Here is a 16,813-nt window from a genome sequence, read left to right on the forward strand (position 1 = left end):
TCTAGGTGTGCAGTGCAGTGCTTACACATACACCGAGCTTCAGAACCTGGTAATATAATCTGCCCCCCTGGTAAAGAATTAGATCGGAACGGGAGGGAAGAAAAAAAAAATAAGCTCGCTGCATGGATGAGTTGGCGGTCAGAACTGTCAAACCGGCTTTGTTCCTTATTACATCCCTTCAAACGTACCTAAGGAAAGGCGTCGGATAACAGTAGAGTTTATGCGCAGAATGACTGATCACTCACATACAACCTTATGTACCTGTTATCAAATAACTTCGAAGCGGTGACACAGAATAAAAGGAGTATTTTTGTTCTAACACGGAATGATAATATCGACCTTGCTTGGCTGCTTGCAGGGAACTGTCTGTAAGTAGTATATACCGTGGGGGCCGCTGTTCTTAAATCTGCCTCATCTGAGACACCTACACCGCGAGTCGGGAACATATATAAGTCTTCACGTTAGTCCAAAGGTAATTCGAGTTGTGGTGGTCCTGATCTGGTCAACCCGACAAACGAGTTAAAAAGAAGACGATTCAATATTGCCAAGAGTCATTTCCGCTCTCGTTCCTGTTAAACGAGTCTTTAGAAGAATAATATGGCAGATATGGCAGATATGGCAGATATGTCAAGAAGCGACCCTCCGTCTCCTCCCCCGGCACCACCGCCGAGTCCGAGCAGGACATCGACATATAGTTGATATGTATCCAGAATATCTTGGAGGTGAGACTCTTGCCCCTCATGGGAACCACTTTTAGGCTAGACCGACTCATACTTCTGGTGTTTGAAGCTAGTTTCGTACTTTAAACGAGGCTGAATAATAGGTTCGAAGGAGGCGCTTGATATCGATAGAAAATGGAAAAGTCGTGGCATCGATCTTACAGAAGCTGATAGAAGCTAGTGGAACCGTCGGGTCATATTTTAGACTGTGGCTGGGGCTCTGATAGAAAAGATCCTCCGAGGCAAAGAGCAAGCGGCGTTAAAAAAAAAAACCTGGGTAGATAAAAGCGTGTATCCTTATAGTTTAAACCTGCTCCTTCAGACTTTCTTCTTTATAGCTTGGATTTGGGTTTTAATACGACGCTGCCATCTTTGGTATCGAAGTCCTCCCCTTTCTTCCATCCGAACCAGTTTTTTAGGGCTTCTTCGCCCCCTTGACCTGGGGTGAGATATTTGCCAATGTAGCTACCTCCGGAAATTCCGGGACCCTGACCATGAATACTCGGATCTGTAGCTTTCTCGCTAATAGCTAGGCAAGGCGTTCCGCGTAACGTCACCGCTGGGCGTTGATCACCCTCTCGATCAGCATCCGTTTCTAGTTCAGAATACTCTAGCACGGGAGTGCAGCAAGCATCGGTTCCATCGAAGATCTTCTCCCACTCTGAGCGTGTTTTTGACTTGAAGATTGTTTCAAACTGCCGTTTCATTTCCGACCAAGACTCTCGGTCGGAATGTCGCTTCTCCCAGTTTTGGTTGCTTAAGCCTAGACCTTTGATGAAGGCAGCATAGAAATGCGGCTCTAAAGCTCCTACTGCCATGTATTTCCCATCCTTCGTTTCGTACGTATCATAATATGGACATCCTCCATCTAGCACGTTCTCGCCGCGTGGAAGACTGCCGAGTGGTAACTTTAGTGATTGTCGAGTGAAAGTCGTCAGATAGCTAGTGCCATCTACCATGTTTGCCTCAACGATTTGCCCCATTCCTGTTTTCTCTCTAGCTATAATGGCGAGTAGAACACCTTGAAACAATGTAGCTCCTCCGCCAGCGAAGTCTGCTAGGATGTTTTGGGGTGGATGCGGCTTCTCTCCACTTCGGCCCAGTAGAGAAAGCACACCAGCTACAGCGAGGTAGTTGATATCATGGCCAGCCATCTGGGCATACTTGCCGTCGCGACGAAATCCCGTCAAACGACCGTAAATCAAGCGAGGATTCGTGGCACACAAAATCTGCGGGCCAAGGCCAAGCTTTTCCAACACGCCTGGGCGGAACGGATCGATTATTACATCAGCCGTCTTAGCTAATTCTTTAATAAAACCAACACCATCTGGCGACTTCAGATCGACAGCTATGGAAGATTTATGTCTTGTAAGCAAATCGGGTGTCGGCACCACTTGAACACCAGTAGTGTGACGATCAATCCGAAGGACCTTGGCGCCAGCATCTGCTAGAAGTAAGCCAGCAAAAGGTCCTAATTACATATTAGCCATATGGATTACTGATCACCTAACTTATAAGAGTACGACCTACCAGGCGCTAGACCAGCAAATTCAAGGACTTTAAGCCCCTGAAGTGGTGGTGGACTAACCATTCTTTCGAGTGCTAAGTTGCTTAGTGTTAGATAAGAATGTTGAACCGCGGCAGCATCTACTAGATGAGTTTTTAATTCTTGCAAAGTTGAGAAGCGTTTACGTTCCTAGAGAATGATAGTAGGCATTAAGCCGCCAGACGTTGGGCGAGAAGAAACCCGTTGAAGAAGAGATCCTCGGTCATAACAAGCATCCAAAGAATGCGTGGAGAACCGAGGCATCTGTGCAAGTCACAGTGTGACAAGACGTTTACTTGGCACCGTCACGTGTATCTTTAATTCTTAACTCTTCCCCGGTCCCTTCTTCTTGTTCGGATTTTCAGAAACCAGACCAGCTTTGACAAACGCATCTCTGGCGGTTTGGTTAATCAGGGCAAACCGGCGAGGACCAAGTTTATGCCCCCCATACCATCGGGTAACAATTACCATCACGTTCCAAAGGTCCATCAACTGCATAAGGTGCAAGACCCGGCTGCCAGCGGCAGTCTCGCCGTCATCGTCGCAATCTTGAAATGTAGTGCCATTCGGTCCCTTTATGCGCCATGCCGTGATATTGTGCGTAGCAGTTCGGACTTTCTTGTCAGTGGACAGAAGATGCTGGACAAATGCCTCAGCTTCCTCAGTTGACGAGACCTTGGCGCACCGGGCGACAAAAGTCGACTTCAACTCAACAAATGCATCTGACATAATCCAGGGAGGTTCTCGCACGCTGATCTGTTTGGAATCTACTGCGGATTTAGCGGAGAGTTGAGGATCTGCGTCATCTTCATTGGAAGTATCCTCGTGTTGGGGCTCCTCTGGAATCTCGGACTCGAGAAGCCGAGTTAATTCCTCGATTGCATCGAAGAGGCAGACAGTCCCTGGTTGGTAAACCGTGCTCACTGCCTGACAGAATAGAGATAATTCCCGGGCTGCATCGCCACGCTTTCCGTGCTCGCCAGTACTATTAGTACCTAGAACAACTGGAGGCACTGCGGGATAGGTAGGGGGGAACTCGATACGAAGAGAGGATGTTTCTCCGGGTGGTGATAAAACATACACATTGGCTTCGCTCGACGGTGCCAAGCAACCTTCGCCATATATCGAATTGATGGCCTCAACCTCATCCTGAAGCTCTTCAGACATGGCGTGCCCTTTTTCGCATGGAGGCTCATGAGAAATTCATAAACATGCAAGGATAAAGAACTGATTGTCTAACTATAAGCAAATACTGAAGCCTCGCACCGTAGACTTTCAAGGACGTCGCCTGCAATAGTACCTAAGATAGTAAGCTATTATGAGGCTGTAAGGGTATTAGTTGTATGAATGGGACTTGAAGGACTTTGGAGGATCACTTTTCGGGAAGAATGTGTGCCAATGTGTGCCAATGAATTAAAGTAATATTATGTAACTAAGAGGTACAATTGGGATAATAAGCATTACATGTACTCATCTTTTAAGTGCAGATGTCTTTTTATACACCCTGCCGTGAAGGAAGTGTACAGTAGGTACATACTTCCTTATCATTGAAGGTATGCAAGGAACGGAGTATCTGATAAAGAATCGAGGTCTCTAGAATCGAGAACCCAACCCCACGCCGTTTCGCCCCTCCAAATTCCCATGTTGTAAGCTCCGAGTTCCGACCAACATCTTTTCTCCAGAAGCGCCGAACTCGAAGCTGCCTCAAGCACACATACAACATAATTTTTAAGTGTCAGCGCTATTAAGTTTAACTATTGTTAATATCTTCGGATTTGGAAATTCGGATATTATTTCTTATCGTATTCCCTCTATTTTCTTACCCTTACCTGTAAAGCCATCCGTCTTATTCGGTTTTCCGTTTGCAGCCTTCTTTCGCCATCCCAATAAGTCGTGAAGGATGGCCTCTGCGGTAGAGCAGGCAACGACCTACAAGAATGACGGTAACAAAGCTTTTGCGGCTCACGATTGGGCTAAAGCAATTGACCTCTATACTAAGGCTATCGAGTTGAACGATAAGGAGCCGACATATTTCACGAATAGGGCTCAAGTTTGTAGTACCCTATTCAAGCCTTAAACGCTCGCGTGACTGACCTTGCTCCCAATCCTAGGCACATATCAAGTCAGAGTCTTATGGTTATGCTATAGCTGATGCTACCAAAGCGATTGAAATTAACCCCAAGTTTGTAAAAGTATATTACTATCCAAATCCCAGTTGGTCACTTCTCGTTAAGTGCTGACCCGGCTTAAAATAGGCCTATTTCCGCCGCGCCGTGGCCTCCGCTGCTATCCTAAAACCTAAGGATGCCGCGCGAGATTTCAAGAAATGCGTCGAGCTCGATCCAGCGAACAAGGATGCCAAGCTCAAGCTTGCCGAGTGCCAAAAGATCGTACGGCAGCTGAACTTCTATGCCGCCATCGACGTAGGAGAAGAGCCCTCTGCGGCAGAGGGTCTCGATATCGCATCCATGGCCATCGAGCCAGACTACGACGGTGTAGAGCTCAAGGACGAGATGACCCAGGAGTTTATTGACGACATGATCGAGAGGTTCAAGAATGGAAAGAAGATACACAAGAAATATGTTTACCAAATCGTAATTGCGGTAAAGAATATTGTATACAACGAACCCACTATGGTAGAGATGAAGATACCGGACGATGTCAAGCTCACTGTCTGTGGTGATACACATGGTTAGTTAAAGAGTACAAGGTGTGACGAACCAGAACTAATTTTGCTATAGGACAATACTACGATCTGATGGAGCTCTTCAGACTGAATGGTCGTCCGTCGGAAAAGCATTGGTACTTGTTCAACGGAGATTTCGTAGATCGAGGTTCTTGGTCGACAGAAATCGCCCTATTATTATATGCCTATAAGTGGTTGCGTCCCAGCGGCATGTTCCTGAACAGAGGCAATCACGAAACCGACGATATGAATAAGGTTTATGGATTCGAAGGAGAATGCAAAGCTAAGTACAATGAAAGGTATGTCGACGACTGTTTTTTTTTATAAAGCCACTCGCATATTCTAATCGGGTTCTAGGGTATTCAAGCTGTTCTCCGAAAGCTTTTCTGCACTGCCGTTGGCAACGCTCATCGGTTCTAAGTACCTCGTCTTGCATGGTGGCCTATTTTCAGATGATAACGTCACCCTGGATGACATCCGAAAGGTCAATAGGCATGCTCAGAGGCAACCAGGTCAAGCCGGCCTGATGATGGAAATGCTCTGGACGGATCCTCAAACAGCCCCTGGACGAGGCCCTAGCAAACGAGGAGTGGGTATGCAATTCGGACCGGACGTGACAAAGAGGTTCTGCGAGAAGAACGGCCTGGACGCAATCATTCGAAGCCATGAAGTCCGTATGGATGGCTACGAAGAGGAGCACGATGGAAAGTGCATTACCGGTGAGTTGTCTCTTGAGTTGGTCAATTCCTATACGCTAACTAGTTCCAAGTCTTCTCGGCACCGAAATATTGTGACCAGACGGAGAACAGGGGCGCCTACATCAACATTGGTCCCGACTATAAGTTAAACTTCAACCAATTTGATGCTGTTCCCCATCCTCCGATTCGACCGATGGTAAGTCGCTACGTTAGGTACGAGGCGAATATGTTAAGCTAACTCTTCTTAGGCGTATGCGAATAACTCCCTTATGTCGGGGATGTAAGAGGCATTTTAGTTTTGATGTTTCCAAACGGTGATGTTGCATTGAACGGTGGCATAACGTGGCATAACGTGGCATCCTCGCATATATGGCACTTGATCGTCGGGGAAGCAATGGCGTTGCGGGGACAAGGAGAGGAAACAGGATATACCATTAGGGCGGTACCAATAGAAATGTGGTTTGAGATTATTTTGTTTCTAGGCGTGTTGGTAATGGTTGACAAGGTGGTTTCGTCCGTCAAGTTTCAGCCAGTCCATAGCTCATCCTCCCCATCTCTTCCCACCAAGGCACCAAGCCAGTCAGAGCACCCTCGTATTCGAAGTGATGAGTGAAGACCATCTTGATAAGAGCCTTGCCAGGCTGTAATGGCTGCAGAGAAGGCTGCTAAGTCATCTCGCGGAACTCTTAACCAACAGTCCTTTCCTTCTACCTTGAGAATATCTAGAGGCATTCCAAGACCTGTGGTGCCCAGGAATTGCTTCAGGGCAGATGTACACTTGGACCGCACTTGGAGAGCATCTAACACACCTGGATCGGCCGAGGCGCTGAAAAGCTCGAGATGTGCGTAGGAATAGCGCGGTGTCTTGATAGTAACCGTAACTAGCTCGTGTGACTTTTTGACCCTGGCTGCACTCTGCGTGCCGGTCATTGATGCATCAGTCATTGATGTATCTGCTTGTTCAGTCATTATGGCCTTTATTATCGGGATATCATGCTCTTGTTTTTGATGTGATATTTATTTATGGGCTAGTCCCAGTTGGGGTGGCTTTTGAATGATGCATTTCTATTCATGTTAGAATCGCAAAGTACTAAAATACATTCTCTGATAGATATGTACCTAAGTACACTCGCATAATTGCATGTATTTTCCAGATCAGTGGACTTTACAGGTACCAAAGTATTAGGCTTAACTTAAAGTGGTAAAATGGCCAAAGGTAACTAGGTACATGTAACATTTTTCGATCATTCCTACCCTTTGATTTCTTTGGACTTTTTGGAAAGAGGTCAATTATTTGTACCTTCTCATAGCAAATCAAGTGTAGTAGTACTTAGATGCACTTGCTGCTTGGACCACTTAGTTTAACAGTGAATTGCAGTTACCTAATGGTGCACAGGCCGCCCCACCACAGTCAAAAGTGCAGGTGCAAAAGATCACCCTGCCCCGCAGATGAATATTTAAACACAGATAGTTCGGATAATTGCATTCTTTATTATTTATCCGAACTTACCCCGCCACATCAACTTGTTGCTAAGCGAGTTGTACCAAACCGCAATCCATCTAACCGCCACATCAACTTGTTGCTAAGCGAGTTGCACCAAACCGGAATTCATATAACCGCCACAATGAACCGTGTGCAGCAGGCTAAGAACAATGGGGCTCGAGCTCGCCTAGCCCGACAAAGAGCTAACCCTGCGGCGCATACAGCCCGTGCGGTCCCTGCAACACCTGCAGCCTCTACTAACGAGGCTCCTGGTAACGAAGCTCTTAGTGACGAGGCCGCTTCTAGCCACTTAGTTTCTACCAACAACAACGGTATCAGCAACAACATCCCCGATAACCTCGACAACCTCGATAACGTTCCAAACAACGTTCCATTCAACACTCCAGACAGTGTTACTATCAACACTCCAGACAGTGTTACTAACAACAACTTTCCCGAACAAGCTGTTCCTACTCCAGAGCCTTCCAATCAGCAGGCTGCTAATCAGGGTGTTGACAACCAGGACTTTGTCAATCAGGACTTTGTCAATCAAGGTGGTGCTCCCAACCAGGACTATCACATTCCCATCCCCAACCCCCTAGTTCCCAATCAAGGTCCCGTTCAAGATCCTATCAGTCAACTTCCTCCTGGTCAAGTTCATTCCCGGCTTCCAATCGGGTTCTTTAATACTCACATCTTCGAGGAGTTTGCTTACGACCCTTCTGAGTACGATCCTTACATTGTTCGTCTCGGCTTCTCAGGTGTTCCTTTGTTTATCAACAACCTGATCCTTGAAGGAGTTGTTCCTCTGTACCTCTTTGCCTTAGCACCTATCCAGGAGCCCGATCAGGAGTCCGATCAGGAGCCCGATTTCCAACTCTTTCCCGACGAGGACGGGAACAACCCCGCCGACGAAAACTCGTACAACGAGGGTCTGTTTGAAGAGGAAGAGGTCAACGAGGAGCTCGAAGACGAGGCAGGAGACGGAGAGGCAGATCAAGAGGTTGATCTAAGCTATTATTTTGAAGAGCACGAACCTAAGGAGGAGGATTCTAACGACGACGAAGAGGTTTCCGACGGCGAAAAGGAGGACGACTCTGAAAAGGATTGCGATCAGGACGAGTCTAAAGATCAGGGCGACGACGATCAAGAAGATCCCGACCAAGAGAGTTCCAATCAAGGTTCTAACCAAGAGGGCTCGGGCCACCAGGGTTCTGATTGCGAAGGTTCTGACCCAAAGGGCTCTGACCACAAAGACTCTGACAATCAAAGTCCTGGCAATAAAGCCACCAGCTCTAAAGCTACCAACAACCACCCATCTTCCAACACCGCTTCTAACACCACTTCCAATATGGCTTCTCAGAACCTTCTCGGCATGGTTATCGCACCTAACCAGTGGCGATACGCCCGCGCGTGCATGGTGTGCTCTATCATCATGACACAATCTGTACGTATTCTTCATGTCGCATTCCCCTTCCTACTAGTCTTACCTATTGTAATATATCTCATCGAATTCGAAGCAATGCTAACCTAGGTAAACCCAACAGCATTTTCGCGCGGAGGGCTGCCCCAACTGCCCTTTCCTTGACCTGAAGGGATCGCCTGAGGCCATTGAGGCCTGCACCTCGAGCCAGTTCGAGGGCACTGCCGCCTACTTCCAACCTCGTCGTTCCTGGATTGCGCGCTGGCAACGCGTCGACACCTTCGTCCCCGGTACCTATGCCATCAAGGTAAACGGTTCTCTACCGGAGGACATCAAGCAGGCGATCGAAGATCAAGGCAACACCCACATTCCGTAAGTAATTTACCTTCTTGCCTCGCTTGGTAGTGATAAAGATAGGCGCTAACGTACTTTTTCTTCTTCGCGTAGCCGTGATGGAAGCGCCCTTGAAATCGACTAGACGGCGACTAAAGGCCTTTCAAAGTCGGGCAAATATGCTGCTAAGCCCGCAGGACGACAGGCAGAGCAACAGCCTGTTCAGAGTCGGGGCAAGAAGAATGCCCAGAAGACGGGACAGCAGAACCGTCAGGAAGAGGACCACCGTAACCAGCAGCAGCAGCCGCAGCAGCAGCACGAAGGTCACCAGGAGCAGGTCCAGCAGGCGCAGCAAGCTGGAGAGAAGGTGGTGATTACCATTTCTTAATGCGCGACACGGTTACGGGGTTGTTTTAGATACCAGTTGTTTGTACTCCCGAATAGGTTGAGTTAATTCTCCCAGGCTTTGCATTAAGAAAAAGAAAAGGTGGACATGGAAAGATGCCATTACTATTAGTTAGTATGGATCGCATCTGGCTTTTTTTGTGCAGGCTTCTACGTATAGGCCTACGTTTACTCCATAGGACATATTCCTATGATGATTGTATTGGCCACTTGGCCATCGCCATCGGAGTTTTTACATTGCATTGCATTGCATTGCATCGCGTTGTGTTGTGTTTTTATGTTTTTAGTGTGCCGTGTTTTCATGTCTTGCTCGCTGCTATTAGCCTAGGTTAGGTTAGGTACTTCACCACAAGTAATGCCTCTTTATATAAAGAGCTGCTTGTTAATTCATAAGTCATTTCTTTTATACATGATATGCTGCTACCTTAGGTATCTAATCTAACTCAACCAGGCCTAACTTAAGTCGACCTGACCTGACCTGACCTGACCTAACTAGACGCCCCTAGATAAACCCCCTCCTCCTCATATCTTCCGCCTCCGCCTCCGCCTCGTCCGGAAAGTACGACGCAACAGCATCGGCCTTGTGGCGCTCCTGCTCCGCTATATCCGTCCCCGTCCCCGTCCCCGTCTTCGTCTCCGTCTCCTCGGGGTATGCGTAGCAGTCGATTATATCCTCGATCTCCCTGTACAGCAGCGTGTCCCTGGAGCGGAAGACCCTGCTCGGACGCCGTGGCTGGGGGCCTCGCTCGCCGCTTTGGATACGGGCGATCAGCGGGGGCGGGTACAGGTCTCGCGTTATTTCCATGTCGGGGTGGGAGTATGGGGACATGAGCCCGTTGCTGCTGCTCGAGGTGGAGTACATTTCTGTTGTCCAGGATTTGTCGCTGGGGGGCTTGGTGTGTGGGGAGGGGGGTTCTGCTTCTTCTTCTTCTTTTTCTTCCTTGTCGCTGTTCTCGTCCACGTGGCGACTACCGTCCTTCTCGACCCCCCCGTCAAATCTGATACCTAAAGCCCTAGGACTAGTTCCGAAAATCCCCTCGTTAAGCGGAGAAAACGGGCCAGCGTCTTGGATTCCGGGACTAGTTTGTTGCTTGCGGTCCGGCGAGAAAGGACTCCAGACCGACCCGTCTGTTTCGTTACCGCTCTCCTTCTCGCTGCCGCTACCACTATCACTACCCTCATCATCACCATCATCATCATCACCAGCCCTCCTCCGCGCTTCGGCAATATGCCGCCTCTTCCCCCGCGGCGCGGGGAGTAGCTTAAAACTCCCAGTGCTAGAACGCTTGTCGAGGCCAGCGGGTCGTCTGCGGATGGTGCGGGTTTGGATATCCCCGGCATTAGTAGTGGTAGGAGAGCCGGTGAGAGCGTGTAGCGTTTCGAGATGGGTGTCCTGGATGACGGGCGGAGACGGGTCGAAGAATGCGCTTTCTCGGGGAAATAGGGCTTCGCGGCATCTAGTACAGAGGTTATCCTCTTTCTCTTGCGCTATGCTAAGAACGGCGTGGCAGCCGCGCCAGGGACATGTTTGTGGTGCTATAGGTGAATCTGGTGAGGAATTTAGGATGAGGCCGGGTGCGTGTTCGCTGGTAGAAGAGCCGTTGTATATCGGCGTCTTAGGCTCGCGGTTCAGCAGCTTAGTTATCTCGATATCAGCCGCGGTTCTCTTCTCCCCGAGCATCGAACCCCTTGAGCCACGCCTCTTGGAAGGCTGGCTAGTGGTAGATATCTTCCTTGGCGGCGGAGATCCACGTTTCTCGGACCCCTCGCTGTACCGGATGATAGGGCCTCGGTCTAAGGCACTCGCGTTGTATATTCGTATCATCCCAACGCCAGGCAATACTGGAGAGGCCAGGACCGGTTTCGTAGTAGCGGTCTCCCTTGATTGTGCCCAGTCGCGAAATGATTGCCCCGTCTTGTTGAACGTCGGGGACACGGAGCTCATCCTATGGCTCCTCGGGCTCGTCGACGAATAACTGAAATTAGGGACGGGGCCCTGTGACGGCCCACCGTGATCGCTCATCTTCCGTATCCAGCCGAGCCGCGCGGCGTACTCTTCATCGGATACCATCTCCTGAGTGCGCTTGTCGACATGCGGCCGGTCGGGGTGATGTGTGCCTTTGTAGTTGGCCATCCAATCTTGCCGCTCCCCCTTATCTTGCGCCGACGTCTTCTTCTCCTTCTCCTCATGATGCTTATGTCGAAAACTCCCTAAGACCCTTGAAAGAAAACCACCGCTGCTGTTGCGCCTCAGGCTGGTGGTGAAGCTACTTTTACGGGCCGAGCCCGCGCTTCGGTGACGGTGATGTTCGCGTACCATCTGCTCCCTATTCCCTGATCCTTTTAATGGCGGGTATCTTCCTCCGGATTCCCTATGTTAGTAGGATTTGTGTGTAATATAAGAATGAAATATTAAATATTAAGTATCAAGTATTAAAATATAATATAAAAAGTCGCTATGCTATTAGAAATGAATATGCTATGCGTTCATAAATACCGAATCATGGCGTCAGTAACGAGTGACATAGATAGGTGAGTAGTGAAAAGTCAAAACAGTTTTAGAGTCAAGCGGCGACGCGCCGCGGAAATAGACTTCAAGTCATTAATGATGGCGTGGTTTTGTTTGGTAGAAAGATGGGATGAGTGAATTGGCGTTTCTTTGATTAGGTAGGGTCGGATGTATGACTCCTTTCTTTCGTCACAAACTAGACAAGACTATTGAGCTGCTATGATTGTTAGCATTGTGAACCATGAGGGTGCCTTAATAAAGCATTGTGCTTTGTCACTCAGGCTTCCTTAACCAACGCATTGTATTTACAACAAAGGGATGATTGTCTGTTATATAGATAGGTACTGAATAGAAAGGCTAGATCGATGTCGTCAGAGGGTTAGGTGAATCGATATATTTCGTGTATTGGTGTGTAGCATAGCTCACGACACATTTTCGTCCGGTTACCTTCAATCTTGTCGTGCACTACAACAGGATAAAGTAAGAACTTGAATTAGGTTAGGAGTTTCCCTCTTCCCCCAGTCTTTATAGTGAATAAATAATAGCTTAATTTATGATGTAAGATATGTTAGTAATGTACTTTAACCCTAAACTGTGCAAGTGAATAATAGTAGTATTCTTATGAGACTTACCTTTACCAGCGAATATACGCCAAATATAAGAGTTGGGAGAGTAGGGCGTTGTTCTGCCTCAGAAGAGTTCTCATTCTAACTAAGTTGATTCGTTGCGTAGGACATTAACAGTCTCATCAAAATAGGGATGATGAACTGGGAAACGGGCAACAGAAAGCTGCCGTTATTTATCAGCAAGGCCCTCGTTATATATAATATTTTAGTAGTAAATCAAAATGTTCTAGTAGTTAAGCAACCCCTACTAGTTAAATTGACCCTCCTCTAGATGGTGCTATATTATAGACTGACTGTCACAGTCATATTATTACTCAGAACCAGGAGGACGGGTGGAAGCTCGTGGCAGAGTACCTCGATATCGGTCAAATATCTCAGGCTGGCCTCTTCGCTCTTGCATGTCCCTTCCTCGGGAATCGGGAGAGTTGTAAGTATCACCGCCGTATCGCTGCTTTTCTGACGCATCAGCTCGTTAAGAATTAGGTGTTGAGCGCGACTAGGCAAATCGTTGAATGAAAGAGGCAGATTCTGCGTCGAGTAGGATGAGCGAGTATCCTCGTCTGATAAGCCACTCGAACGGTGAGATGCTAGTAACTCCGGTATATTAAATTGAGCACCCGATAGCCCCCCATTTCGTGATACCGAGTTTCTTCTAGATCTTAATGGTGGCTCAGACACGCCACGTTCAGGTTCCGCAAATGTAAGCCGAGGCCCATGGTCTTCTTCAGCCTCAACTGTGGTCTCTGGAACGGGTCTGCTAGAGAACGGACCGGCCGGGGCGTTTCGTGATATTATAGGACATCTAACTCCGGTTGGTATTGTCTGCTCTCCTTCAGAGAATGTGATCCTTGGTCCTGAATCGTCGACCAAGACAGTAGTTTCTGGTGTTGGGTTACTAGTGAACCGGCTTGCTGATGAATGACGTGACAGAGCGGGTCTAGACGGTGTTTTCGGTATAATAGGGGATGTTTCGCTTGGTACTGCTGTAGTACCGAGGCGACTGGCCAAGCTCTGCGTTCGCTCCGTGTTAGATAGTGCTGACGTTGAAACCGCCCCTGTCATGGGGGGCATCGTGCCATACCCAGACGAGGTGGATACAGTCTGTTGTTCCAAATGCCGATCTTGGGTTTGCTCTAAACTCCTTGGTGGTGCTGCCCTTTGCATAATATCTCCATGGCTTTTCCTCCGACCTGCAAATGTTAAGAAGCTAGGCCTCCGCGACGAAGCTAAGTCTTCCATAACGTCGATACTCGCCGGACTAGTAACGTCGTTGAAGTCGGCGTCTGATGACGTAATGGATTCGCCGTCATCGTCGCTAATGTCGGGCGTATTAATATTTGTTCGAACTCCAAATCCGGAAGAGCTCAGCTGGTGAGTATGAATGCCGAAGTTGATGCCTAATTTTGAAATGGCAGAAACGCTCGGTTTCTTAGATCTTTCTAGCATCTCGTTGACGTCAAGTCCCCTTGGTAAACTGGACACTGAACTACCTCTGCGTCTAGTAGCACTCAGCATTTGCTCGAGGGATGCGAGTTCTTGAGATCGAGACATTTCGTGAGCTTCGGTCCTCAACCTCTGAAGCTCTTGCCACCATTCGTCATCTTTCAGCAACTCGTTTACAATACGCCCATATCCGGAGCCAATTCCTCGACCGTTAACAATAGTCTCATAGCTCTCTAACTGTCCCGAAGCAAGCCAAAATACTTGGATTGTAGCGTCGATTCGTAACTTTTCCAAAAGTACCTTTAATCTGGCCTGTTCTTCTTTGACTTCGCTCTCGTACTCAACGAATACCAAGACTCGGAGCTGAAATGCTCTTTTCCATGCTGGAACACTGTGTAGAATACAACCAAGTTGAAGAATCAACGTATCTGCGTTCGCCTTTCAGCCTACAGTTTTCAAGTTTTATACGTAGGGGAACATACATGTATCAAAATTAGTTGTCCAAATACTTTTGTCGCCGTCGGTGATCTCAGCCGACATTTGAATTGGCCAAAGGTCGATATACCTTTTAGTGTTGTTTCCATCATGGCGCGGAATTTCCAAGGCTTGAAACCCTTTGCCTATAGCAACATTCAGACGGTGGCGGAGTGCAAGATCTTCAAGAATCGTTAAATAACTTTCAGGAGACATCATGTCCTCCGTGCGTATGGCATCGGTTGGGAGGGACCCATCTAATAGACGGGCAGATGTGTCACCGCGTCGGCGCTTCGAAGATTTACCATCGGTCTTTGTTTCCAATTTCGGTCGGGTGGGCGTGCTTGGGACTTCTGGTATCCCCCCAAGCGGTCGAGACTTGCGTAAATCATCCATATTGTAAAAACCGAGGATGGCTATATTGGGTCGCATGCCGCCTAGGCCAGCTGAGAGTATCAAATTCCGCACTCCCCATACGATCGATGGCGACATCGTTAATTGGACGAACGCCTTGATCCTTGAGAATTCCGATATGTACCGAGTCCAAGCCGATTGTTGCAACTTTGCCTCATGTATACCGGAATTGAAATCATCCGTCACGATGACATGTCCTAATATGTACAAAGATCCTTTCTTCAAAGAGTTGCAGAACTGGATGAGCTGCGTATGATGCCGTGGATCATTGATTAGAAGTATTATCTGAGGTCTCCAGAATTTAATGTGTTCTGGTTTGAGTCGTAAGAGGTACTTTCGCACTTGATGGTAGATTAAATTCTGAGATACGTCACCCCAATGTTTCGGCGGGCTCATATAATGAATGACGAGGAAGAGAAAGATGAGAACGCAGATAGCAGCAGCAGCGTACGTTTCATCTATGAAGAACATGGAAGCAGCAGATATAACACTTCCTACAAAGGCAGTGTGCCAGCTGAAGAACTTAAATGCAGGACGGAAATTGGGAGCTGATCCTATCTTTAGCAAGAAACATGCTAGATTCATGACAAAGAACGTCATCTATACTATTTAGTTCTATAAACTGAGTTGGTATCTCATGGGGATACTTACCTGGTAGCTCATGGATATGAAAGTCGCAATTTGATTCAAGTCGGCGAATAGCGAAACCTGCGCAATCATATATGTGACAAATATTGCAAGTATAGGATCATCACGTTTATTCCCCTTTCCAAAGATAGACAGCCCTGGAAGGAGTTTGTCTCGGCCAAGGGCCTGAAGAAGTTTAGAACTACCAATGATTCCCATTAATGCTGAGAAGAAGGTTGTCGCACACTCGCCGGCGAGAATAAGTGGCGGCCATATACTCGCTGTAGAGATAATATTGGTATCTCGGAGAAATGAAGGGTGGGTAATACTAGAAGCCATCGACAGAATGACGACGAGATAGAGGACGAATGTCGCAGCCATGGCCCATAATGTTCCTTTCGGGATTGCTTTACTTGGATTTCGAAGATCCCCCGACATCGAAGCTCCTGCCAAAATACCGGATGTAGCACTGAAGAGGATGCCGAATAGTTCCCTGAATGTCTCTACACCTCGATACCTAGGGCTACCGGCGTGTGGAAAGAGATTGGAACGCATCGTAGCTAGGCTCAACCCAGTAAATTCAACTCCAATATCATCGTCCTTGAATGGACTCTTCACGATAGTCGAGACTGGGATGCTTGTGATGGCTAAGGTTAATATGACAATGAGGCCGCCGCTTGCTTGGACGAAGAGAGCACGTCCAGCAAGACTTAAGCCCGTAGAGAAAACGAGAGCGGCAGTCTGCATGCCATAGCTTTCCCAGTAGCCATGTGGTATTAAAGGTCCTAGATTGAGTTTTAAGCAATCTATGAGACCAACGATATTAAGCGAGGTGTTCACGACTTGGGCGAGATAGAACAAGATACCAATCGAGCCGCCGAACTCAGGACCAAGGGACCTCGAAATTAAGTAGTAGGCACCACCTCCCTTAACCTCCCCATTAGACGCTATAGCAGATAGGGAGAGCGTAGTGATAAAATCGACAATATATGCTATAACAAGTAAACCTGCGTAAATGTTCGTATGTAAGGTGCCTGACCGTCATGCAGGTGCTAGTAAGACCTACCTAGCATCCCAACCAGTCCAATCCGGCCCATGATGGAACCGAAACGAAGGAACATCAAAATACTGATAATATTTAAAACCACGGGGATAAAGACTCCAGCAACGACTCCAAGCTTGACCTTCTTGTTAGACGGCGCCGAGCCGGAGCCCCTGTTATCTCCTCGAGATTCCGGAGGCATATTGTATTAACGGGTCTTACGAGTTCTTACTGTTATTATAAAATGTTGTAACAGTATAGTGGCTAGCCTCGTCGTTGTGAGAGGCTACCAACTCTCGCGGCAAGCAGGCATATTGGAGTATCACTAACAATGCTGATGTAGGACGTAGGTAGTGTAAATGTATTATCCTATAGTAATTAGTTA

The 16,813-nt window shown here is 47.8% G+C and overlaps 7 protein-coding genes across 7 annotated transcripts; 2 read left to right on the plus strand and 5 right to left on the minus strand.

The window, feature by feature from the left end:
- Positions 1-748: 748 nt before the first annotated feature.
- F4817DRAFT_73280 (CoA-transferase family III) lies at positions 749-2,449 on the minus strand. Its single transcript, XM_049307837.1, has 2 exons — positions 2,250-2,449; positions 749-2,190 (listed from the first exon to the last, which is right to left on the minus strand). Exons 1-2 carry the CDS (start codon positions 2,308-2,310, stop codon positions 1,052-1,054), a joined length of 1,200 nt encoding a protein of 399 aa, XP_049159847.1. The 5' UTR covers positions 2,311-2,449; the 3' UTR covers positions 749-1,051.
- Positions 2,160-3,750, minus strand: F4817DRAFT_73303 (UPF0029-domain-containing protein). Its single transcript, XM_049307838.1, has 2 exons — positions 2,308-3,750; positions 2,160-2,163 (listed from the first exon to the last, which is right to left on the minus strand). Exon 1 carries the CDS (start codon positions 3,430-3,432, stop codon positions 2,590-2,592), a length of 843 nt encoding a protein of 280 aa, XP_049159848.1. The 5' UTR covers positions 3,433-3,750; the 3' UTR covers positions 2,160-2,163; positions 2,308-2,589.
- Positions 3,751-4,165: 415 nt separating this feature from the next.
- On the plus strand, positions 4,166-5,933 carry F4817DRAFT_358176 (protein phosphatase 5; the record flags this gene model as incomplete). The annotated part of the gene is made up of 7 exons (XM_049305994.1): positions 4,166-4,315; positions 4,377-4,457; positions 4,521-4,956; positions 5,007-5,250; positions 5,309-5,670; positions 5,721-5,845; positions 5,898-5,933. The coding sequence occupies 7 exons, from the start codon at positions 4,166-4,168 to the stop codon at positions 5,931-5,933; spliced, it is 1,434 nt and encodes a 477-aa protein (XP_049159849.1).
- A 53-nt stretch (positions 5,934-5,986) lies between these two features.
- On the minus strand, positions 5,987-6,733 carry F4817DRAFT_73340 (uncharacterized protein). Its single transcript, XM_049307839.1, has one exon. It carries the CDS (start codon positions 6,616-6,618, stop codon positions 6,175-6,177), a length of 444 nt encoding a protein of 147 aa, XP_049159850.1. The 5' UTR covers positions 6,619-6,733; the 3' UTR covers positions 5,987-6,174.
- A 489-nt stretch (positions 6,734-7,222) lies between these two features.
- On the plus strand, positions 7,223-9,701 carry F4817DRAFT_334909 (Spt4/RpoE2 zinc finger-domain-containing protein). The gene is made up of 3 exons (XM_049302968.1): positions 7,223-8,579; positions 8,680-8,927; positions 9,003-9,701. The coding sequence occupies exons 1-3, from the start codon at positions 7,275-7,277 to the stop codon at positions 9,031-9,033; spliced, it is 1,584 nt and encodes a 527-aa protein (XP_049159851.1). The 5' UTR covers positions 7,223-7,274; the 3' UTR covers positions 9,034-9,701.
- A 6-nt stretch (positions 9,702-9,707) lies between these two features.
- F4817DRAFT_73478 (uncharacterized protein) lies at positions 9,708-12,134 on the minus strand. Its single transcript, XM_049307840.1, has one exon. It carries the CDS (start codon positions 11,611-11,613, stop codon positions 9,796-9,798), a length of 1,818 nt encoding a protein of 605 aa, XP_049159852.1. The 5' UTR covers positions 11,614-12,134; the 3' UTR covers positions 9,708-9,795.
- Positions 12,135-12,710: 576 nt separating this feature from the next.
- F4817DRAFT_315055 (amino acid permease-domain-containing protein) lies at positions 12,711-16,630 on the minus strand (the record flags this gene model as incomplete). The annotated part of the gene is made up of 4 exons (XM_049300484.1): positions 12,711-14,299; positions 14,354-15,359; positions 15,411-16,393; positions 16,453-16,630. The coding sequence occupies 4 exons, from the start codon at positions 16,628-16,630 to the stop codon at positions 12,711-12,713; spliced, it is 3,756 nt and encodes a 1,251-aa protein (XP_049159853.1).
- Positions 16,631-16,813: the final 183 nt, after the last annotated feature.

This window comes from Daldinia loculata (genome assembly GCF_022478755.1).
Source record: "Daldinia loculata strain CBS 113971 unplaced genomic scaffold F4817scaffold_19, whole genome shotgun sequence".
Lineage (NCBI taxonomy): Eukaryota > Fungi > Ascomycota > Sordariomycetes > Xylariales > Hypoxylaceae > Daldinia > Daldinia loculata.